This window comes from Arachis ipaensis, chromosome B4 (assembly GCF_059453495.1).
Source record: "Arachis ipaensis isolate K30076 ecotype BB chromosome B4, ASM5945349v1, whole genome shotgun sequence".
NCBI lineage: Eukaryota > Viridiplantae > Streptophyta > Magnoliopsida > Fabales > Fabaceae > Arachis > Arachis ipaensis.
Window position 1 is genome coordinate 22,262,451 of NC_142439.1, and position 9,674 is coordinate 22,272,124.

The 9,674-nt window shown below is 34.8% G+C and overlaps 1 protein-coding gene across 1 annotated transcript; it reads right to left on the reverse strand.

The window, feature by feature from the left end:
- Window positions 1-2,647: 2,647 nt before the first annotated feature.
- On the reverse strand, window positions 2,648-9,202 carry LOC107639118 (copper-transporting ATPase RAN1). Its single transcript, XM_016342540.3, has 9 exons — window positions 8,433-9,202; window positions 6,952-7,566; window positions 6,145-6,574; window positions 5,654-5,979; window positions 5,121-5,179; window positions 4,673-5,015; window positions 4,240-4,437; window positions 3,883-4,140; window positions 2,648-3,313 (listed from the first exon to the last, which is right to left on the reverse strand). The coding sequence occupies exons 1-9, from the start codon at window positions 8,718-8,720 to the stop codon at window positions 2,837-2,839; spliced, it is 2,994 nt and encodes a 997-aa protein (XP_016198026.1). The 5' UTR covers window positions 8,721-9,202; the 3' UTR covers window positions 2,648-2,836.
- Between the last annotated feature and the right edge of the window lie 472 nt (window positions 9,203-9,674).

Below are 9,674 nucleotides of genomic sequence, written 5' to 3' on the forward strand. Positions count from 1 at the left end.
ACCCGCATAGAACCTGCCCCACTTATACCCGCGGATAGTAAAACATTGAACCCTAACCCGCCCCTACGGGTACCCGCCCCTATAATTATTAAAATTCAATAAATAAAATTAAATTTCAAAATTTATATAACTATAATCACATACATAACATAAATTAAAGTAAAAATTTAACTATGATACAATATTATTAATCATTTACTAATTATTTTACATATATTATACATATTATATATTAAAATTATATATTATATATATAGCGGGACGGGTAGGGGTGGGTATTACCTAAACCCGACCCCGCCCCGCCCCTCCCAAGAACCCGCCCCGCTAAAAACTCACCCCGGTGCAGGGCGGGTAATTACCCGCCCCGAGCGGGTAGGGGCGGAGTGGGTACCCGCGAGTTCGGGTGGTATTGCCATCCTACTCATACTTGATTAAGGCTTCAAACTCTTTAGGTTTTTTTTTTTAAAATATGTAATATTGTTGTGTAAAATTTTTTTATTATATCATGACCTGTGACACTGTTTTGTTTATAATATGGATCACTTTTGATGTTGTGCTGTTATGCGGATGGATCACTATTATTTTGTAACTATCTAGATCTCTTGAAATATATAATGCAAAAATACTTTTTATATACATTGGTCATAATTTAATTTTATTTTTGTTGTGACTATATATTGCTTTGTATCATATTTTTCATACATATTAAATAGCAAAAGAATAATATTTATTGGAAGAAATTAAACAACGAAAAATGTATCTTCATTGCATTCATAATAAACAATACATTTTCAATTTCACGAACTATTACATTCTCGTGATAGCCTAAATTACACAAAAAAATCATAATCTCTACACCCTTTTATATAAGACTACAACAATCAACACACCAAAAAACAATATCAACATAATTTGCATGTTGTTTTACTTTTTCATATTATCTTTTAATCTGCCAAGTTATTTTTGGACAGAATTTATCTCACTACATAACTTCTCCACACAAACATCTATTTGTTCAATCTCCACATTTAATTTCTTTAGGTCCACACTTAATTTATCTATCTTCCTTTCTTGTCTCTCGAATTCTCTAATCCTTTTAAAATCTTGCTATGAACCCATTAATCCATCATCACCAGAAAATTTTTTTTCTTTCTTCTTCAGCCCACTCAAAAAGCTTGCATCTCCTGTTAGGGCAAGAAATGAATCTTCTATTCGAATTTTTTGATATACTTAATTTCTAGAGAATGAGGGTGTCTTCACAAAAGTAAAGAATCTTCATTTCCTTTTGCTTCAATCATCCATTTTTCTATCTTCTTCATCGTCAATTCAATTAAAGAAATTACATTTTGACATTCTCCCACAAGCAACATATTTCTTTCTATGGCTTGTCACTACCAAAGAAGACATAACAACAACTGTCTTGCCATAAAAATAAAAATGTCTTCTCTTGATCAAGCTTTTGAAGCTAGAGATTCTTAAAGATAGTTGACTTAAATCCATGAGTGTTCACAATGTATGAGAAGTAAATAGAAGAAGAGAAAGATTAGGGAGAGGCGAGGAGAGTTAAAATCCTACTGAATATGTGTGATTTGTATAGGATAAATGATGAGTATAATAGTAAATTTACTATTTTTTAACGTTTTTTGTAAAGTTCGCTGTCATGATGAATCTAATTAACAAAAAATATTGTTTAGGAATTCAATTAAAAGAAAAAAAAATGTAAAGACTTAATTAAAAAGTTGACAAAATTATAGACACAAACAAAATTAATTAAATTTTTTTGTTTTTAGAATTTTATAAAAACAGGAGATTAAATTAAAATTAAAAAAAAGACAGCTTCCTTCACTAAGCAATTGAGTTTGTCTTGCCATATATGGTGCTACTTTGTTTTAGGACTTGAGATTGTTGACTCAATTTCTAACAATTGAAGATTATTGTGACAATAGTTCCGGTTTTTTTTTTTCCCCTTAACCTATAAGAATAGAACCACTACTGACACAAACCACAAAGACTAACTTTTTGTGGTGAGGCAAGCAGCTGAAAAATATTTTATTTTATCTTTGGATAAGTAAGCATGACTATTCAAATTCAGAGAGATCAGTAGATTACTCACAAAACAAGTACACATCAAGTTTTTTTTTTTTGGGCACTAAGTGGTAAGTACACAACTACACATCAAGTTTAGAAAGCTTATAGTCCATTCGGTTTCCTATTCATCTAGCCCCAAATCAAAATAACTTTCCCATATAAGATAGCATGCTTTCATTATCTTAGACTATATTAATTTTTAAATTTGATGTTACAACATACAATATTGTATTTTTAAAGTTTAATTATTATGTTAATCTTTGTAATTTTATCAAAATTTTAATTAGATTTTTATAATTTAAAAATGTGTAATTGAATTTCTATATTAAATACAAACTTTTAATTAGGTCTTTTATAAATATATTTTGTTAAATATAATTTTTTAAAAATATTCATTTTTATGTTCGACATCAAGGAATTACAAAATATTCTAAAAATAAATATTTTAGGATCAGTATGTTTTTTTCTGAGAAAAAGCTAGCAAGGATCCTGACAAATCTAACTGACATTTGTGCATGTCCTTTCGGGAGAAGATAATAGTACAGGTACACAACTATAATTGCAGTACAACACATTTAGATTTACAATTACAACTAAATTGGCATCTAGTCATCTACAATTACATTGGCACCCCAGAAAGTTCATGAAATCAAAGGATCAACAACAAAACTGGAATTACAAGTTCCAACCAAACTCATTTCTATCCTTAGATAATTAAACACATTATTATTCTCAGCTATTTTTCCTATTACTCTACAACTATTTCAAGTATTTGAGTAAGTCTGGGTCTTCTATATCTTCTGAGAAGCAAAGAAGAACATACAACACTTACAGAAGATAGAGCCATGCATGCACCAGCAACCCATGGTGGCAGCTTGATCCTCAGTGAAGGATACAAAGCCCCAGCAGCAACTGGTATAGCCACAACATTATACACCATTGCAAATACATAGTTCAACCGAATACGGGAGAAGGTCTTCCGGGAAAGATCGATGGCGGTGATCACGTCTTCCAGGTTGTTTCGCATCAACACGTAATCAGCAGCTTCTATTGCAATATCTGTTCCAGCCCCTATTGCCATACCAACATCAGCAGCAGCTAATGCAGGAGAGTCATTGATACCATCACCAACCATTGCTACTATGCTCCCGTCTTTTTGGAATGATTGAACAACATCAGCTTTTCCAGCAGGCATAACCTCTGCCCTAACATCTTGGATGCCAACCTGTCATACAAGACTTTTGTTATTCAAGGTTTGATTAATACATCAAGTTCTATCTTATATAATTTAAGTTACAAGACAGTTGGGCATGAATACTGGTTTTGCTTCAAACGCATCTTTTTATGATTCACAATGGAGAGCTCAATAATCTTGTACTAATTATTTATAGTTAGAAGTCATACAATTTCCTTCAATTATTACTATCATAGATATGATTTATAAATAAGAAAAATCAACTGTAGGCCTATTGAAACAAGGCCAGAACATAAGTCAAAGTATACTTCCCATTCATCAACTAATTCCAATTATGCTTGTCCACAATTACAGTTAAGTTTGTCCTGCCACACACACCAAAATTACTACGGGGGTGTGTTTCTGATTTTCAAAAAAGTCATTTTACAACTTGGTTTTTTATGGTTGAAAAAGCTTTAGACATATATCTTTAAATTTCAGATTGGTTATTTATACAAATACACTAGAACAATAGCCTTGAAAACACACTAGGAAAGTCGCCAAAATGCCAAGTTTTAAAGCAACATAAATAAAATCATATTAGAAGAGTATATACAGACCTCCTTGGCCACAGCGCGAGCAGTTCTCCGGTTATCTCCTGTAACCATAACAGGTCTGACACCCATTTTCTGGAGTCCTTCTATAACTACAGATGCTTCTCTCTTTAGTGGATCTGAAATCCCCAAGACTCCAATTACTATACCATCATATGCTACTAGTACCCCTGTCCTTGCACTTTCTTCCAGCTCTACCACAAAATTTTCCACTTCATCTGAGATATCTATGCCACTTTCTGCCATGAGCTTCCTGTTACCAACCTGTTGACAACAGACTGCCTCCAATAAGAAACTCTTGGGAAAGATGAAGAAAAGTAAACAATATTTAAAGATATGGACTGCAATGGTTAAAGAAACTACCAAAATAGGTTTCCCATCTATAAGGCATTGAACACCTTTTCCAGGAAGAGCAATGAAATCTGAGACATCAAAAAGCCACCCAGATTTCAACTCCTTGGCACCATTTTGGGCACCATTAGAAGCAGAAGAGTCATCAAAGAAATGAAAATGACGTGCATATTCTACTATTGCTTGTGCCAATGGATGTTCACTGCTAGCCTGAATCATAAAAATGAAATGAATTAATTTGAAATTTCTGGCAATTGAATATATATGAAGAAATGGAAAAGCTAAATAATTGATCTTCAAAAGATATAAGGAAGTGTATAAATATCCCACATAATTATAAGTCCTCCATAACATCACCTGAATCTAGATTCTGAACCATGTGACAATATTATAAAAACACAGAGAATCACAAGAAGTAACAATCATAAAAAGAACTGAAACTCACCTCAGCAGAAGCCACCAATCTGAGAAATTCTCCACGTTGCATTCCTGTGAATGTCTTGGCAGTAGTAACACTAGCTTTTCCTTGTGTCAGAGTTCCTGTTTTATCAAATATCACATACTTCACCATCTGAGCTCTTTCCAAAGCATCTCCTCCTTTAATTAGCACTCCATTGTTAGCCCCAACCCCTGTCGCCACCATGACAGCTGTTGGTGTTGCCAAGCCAAGCGCACAGGGACATGCAATCACTACGACAGCTATTGAGAACATTAGAGCAAAAACAAAGTGATTTCCATTTTCCGGCAGCCATTCCTCAGGATAAGCTCCAACTGACCCAGCACCATACCTACAGATAATGAATCAACATTTTTAGAGAAACAGAGGGATAAGTTACCATACCGCTAAATCAACACTTATTGACATAACAAACTAGTTAACTTGATGACCTTACCAAGAGAAAAATGTCAATAATGCCAAAGAAACAACTGTAGGAACAAATATACTTGCAACCTGCATGCCAAGAGAATAGTACATGAGTTAAAATCTAATATTTCTTCATAGTCTAAGAAATTGGTAATTAAGTAAAAGAAACTCTAATTTTATGGATAACTGCAGAGAAGTCAGGATAGCATTCAAAAGATCGCCTAAACTCTACAGGCTTATCCACCAGTATACCAAAAGAAAGGCAAACAGAGAACTAGTAAAATTCTTACTCCTTGCTACTCAATTTATAATTTTTTGGCTGAGGTTAACTTGACAAAATATACATATAAAAGAAATCGCAATACAATTATCATCCCCCCATCACGAACAAAGCATTGTCATCCCTCCCTTATAAAGCCATGATAACAATGATATGAATAAAGTTTTATCGGGGAAAATCTGACTTAATGCATAAGCATATTGACAAAAAAGAAACAATTTTATTATTATTTGAAAGAGGGGGAAATTTGAATGATGCAGCTCAAGTGCCAGAATACTAACATAATCAGCAAATTTCTGAATTGGAGCTTTGGACATCTGTGCTGTCTCAACTAAACTAATTATCTGACTCAAAACTGTATCAGATCCTACTTTGGTAGCTTGAATGTGAAGGACACCATGCAAATTTATTGTACCACCAATCACCGATGCATTCACCTCCTTCTGAACAGGTACAGCTTCCCCTGTTACCATGCTTTCATTGACATAACTTGATCCCCAAGTAACGATTCCATCAGCAGGAATCTTTGTACCAGGGAGAACTTTTAGCATGTCACCAGGCTGAATGAGCAAGGAATCAATTTCCTTTTCTTCAATAGATCTACCACCTAATCAATACAGTTGATTATCGTCAACTTTTCAGTTTTGATTTTGAAAAGTCATATAACCTCCATCACGAGTTTTCAACGCAAACATAAAGATAATCAAAGCCGAAGATGATTAATGTCATTTCTTTAAGAAAACAGGGGACATACACTGAAGTTGAAAGGTACCTTTATCTTTGATAATCAATAAAGCTGTTGCAGGAGCAAGTTCTACTAACTTCTTGATGGCATCTGATGTCTTCCCCTTGGCAAGGCATTCCAAATACTTGCCCAACAATACAAATGTTATGAGCATGGCACTTGTTTCAAAGTATACTGGAGCCCTAAATCCAGTAAGAGCACCATATAGAAGAGCACAAACAGAATAAGCATAAGATGCAGTAGTTCCTACAGCAACTAGAACATCCATGTTTGTCGAACCGTTTTTAAGAGCTCTGGTAGCAGCAATGTAGAAACGCTTCCCAATCACAAATTGAATGATACTCACCAATCCCCACTTCAACCAATCACCCATAAGGAAAGGCCCGCATCTCCGGAGTAATAAAGAATATATCATTGGTATATGAGGACATACTAGCTTCATGAAGAAGAGAGGAATCTGACATGCAACAAGCCAAAAACGAATGTTAAATAGCAGAGAGACTCAGTTTTTAAGAAAATCTAGCTTTTTCGTTTGAGAAACAATATCAAATCTTGGTTTGAATCTTTATATGTATTTTCACGAAGATAATCTGACTTGTTTTCTTTGAAAAACAAAAAAGAATACAAACGCAGATTTAATCATAGTATTTCTGTGTGAAGATTTTTTTGAAGAGAGAACTGTTTGCACTTAAAATGAGTAGCCATGCAATTAGCACTGCCATGATCTAACAAGTGAATTCACATTGGATTCAAAGAAATAAAGAAAATGGAAGTAGAATGTAACTATTTGAAGCATACACACAGATTATCAAAAGAAGAATTAAAAACACTCACACTAAGAAGCAAACTAGACATGAAGAGCCGAAACATAGTTGAGCTCTCCTCAACATCTTTAGAAGCCATCCTTGTATAAGGGTTTCTAACACGTAATTTAAATTTTCCATTGCTTCCCCCTTCAATTCCATCAACTAAGTATCTAGGACTGAGAACTTCAGGATCAAAGACAATATCCAATTGACCTGATATCTGATCAAAACGAAATTGCCTTACTCCTTTGATGCTGCCAAGCACACCTTCTAAAACTTGAGTGTCAATCAGACTATACACACCAACCACCTCAAAAACTACTTTATCCTGTTCACTGCTCTGTACAAATGAACCTTCAAAACCAGCATCTTCAATTGCATTGACTATATCATCTTTACCTATTACACTCGGATCATATTCAACTTCGCCTAACGAAGTAGCCAAAGCCACTACAGCCCTCTTGATCCCTGGAAGATCTCTCAAAATGCCTTCCACAGAATTTACGCAGGCCGCACATGTCATACCTCCGATTATGAATTGTCCCACAAGTGTTCCATGTGGCATCTTTCCAGTTGTGCTGGGTTCTGGTAATATTTCTGCTTCAAACCCCGCATCTTCAATTGCATTTTTTATGTCTTCATCCTGAAATATGACAAATTTCAAAAATAAACTTCACTGAAAAAAAAAAGAAGAGGGGAGGGAGGGGGGGGGGGGGTTGCAAAAAAAAAATATCCCACACTCTCCCCTTTGGTGTCGTTGACATAAATGTATCTGGATATAATTCATCAATGTATCTGGATACAACCAACGGTATACCAAAAAAAGATAGTGACATATAAAAGCGAAAGTAATGAGTAATAATCATACACACTAACTACACTCAGAGTAGAATTGGATAGTGTTTTCCAAGACTGAAAAAGATGAAGCTGAAGAACATATCAAAGTATTATATGTTGCAGGTTTAAATGGATTAGAAGTACAAATGATTGCATATTTTCGGCAGCCAAAGCAATAATAATTTTCAAATACAGACTTTAATTAACTTCCGTGACCCAAACAGTAATAAATCCGGGCAAGAACAACAGGGATCAAATGATCAACCAAAGTTAGTTACTTGTAAGCAACCGATCAAGCTTAAAAAATAAATAAACAAAATGGCTATCAAGTATCAAGACCCATGGACACTGACACTAGTTAAGATTTCTAAAATGGAAATGTGTAATTAAGATAGAAAATTTAAGAAGTGCTTCTAACAAAACCCAAAAAAAAAAAAAACAAGTAAAAACGAAAAAACGAAAAAAAGATAGATTGGAAGATAAATAAGAAGTAGAATAGTAGAAGAACTACTCAAGTCAATACTCAACCACTTGATCAGAATTCAATTCAATTCAATCAAGAAGTCAAGAACTAATCACCACCTCAATTTGATTGGAAAAGTTGAGCAAGCACTTCAAACAATGTTAAACCCCCAAAAAACAAAATTCAGAGAGAGACGTAGAGAGACCAACCTTGACCAGAGCTGGGTTGAAAACTACATCGGCTTTATTCTGAAGAAGAGCAACGGAGGCGGTAATTACACCGTCGACGGCGCAGAGAGCCGATTCGACGGAGGTGGAGCATGCAGCGCAGGTCATCCCGGTAACCCTCACCTGAATCCGCCTCATTCCGCCGTCGTCAATTCCGTCGCGGGAATCGTAGGAGTCCAGTAGCCGCACCTCCTCCAAGTCGCCGGCGTCATCGTCTTCGGCGCCGGCGATCGAAGTGAGCTGCACATCTCTGCTTCTACTCGGCGCCATGAGAGAAAAAGTAGAATTGAAAAGGAAAAAAAAAACTAAGAGAAATGCAATTTAAGAGGAAAAGAAAAAGAGATAGTGGGAATACAATAAAATGAAAATGACTTTTTTTTTAATATATTTTTCCCTTTATTATTATTGTATTAATATTTGTATGAGCTTTGAAGGTAGGAGACTATAGAAATGGACAAATGGTGCTGTTGGGGAAACAGCAAGTTTTGTTTAATTTAACGTAACAGAGAAAACAAAGAAAACAGGGTTGGGTTTTTTCTTGTCAAACTTTCTAGTACATTTTTCTTTTTATTTTTTTCCGGTATTGCCCTCGATGAATTCGTTGTTTCCGAACGCGAACTACGTTGTTAGTTCATAGTTGTACTACTTTGTTTCCATAACGAAATCGAGGAGTTTGTATTTGTACTGCGGTACTGCACAGTGCATACAATGGCATAAATATTTTCAACGTCGACCGTTTCAGTTACGTCCCTCCCCGAGTCCCTCTGCGTGTTTGCATAACCTTTATTATATAGAATTTAGATCCCCCCAAGTAAAAAAATTAGGAAAATGATAAATTTAAAAATTAATTATCATTAATTTTATAATTTTTATAAAATATATATTCTGTTATCTTAATTTGAGAGTAATTTATTTTTATTTTAAAATTTTTTTATTAATATTAGAGTAAAGGACAAATAGATTTCTAATATTTTTTTTTTCTGTGGACATTTTCGTACTCAAGGAATGGAAAATATATTCATATCCCTGACTTCTCTGAGATGTGGACAAATTTACCTCTCTGTTAAATTCATTCCATTGGCCTTGACAGAAATGCTGACGTGGCAATCCTGGCGCTGACCTGGCTGTTACAGGCTGACACGTGGGCTGTGCTTTTGAAAAGAAGATGTATTAGTCCCCAGGCACCAAAACGTCGCCGTTCCTCCCTAACGGGGTGATCAAAAG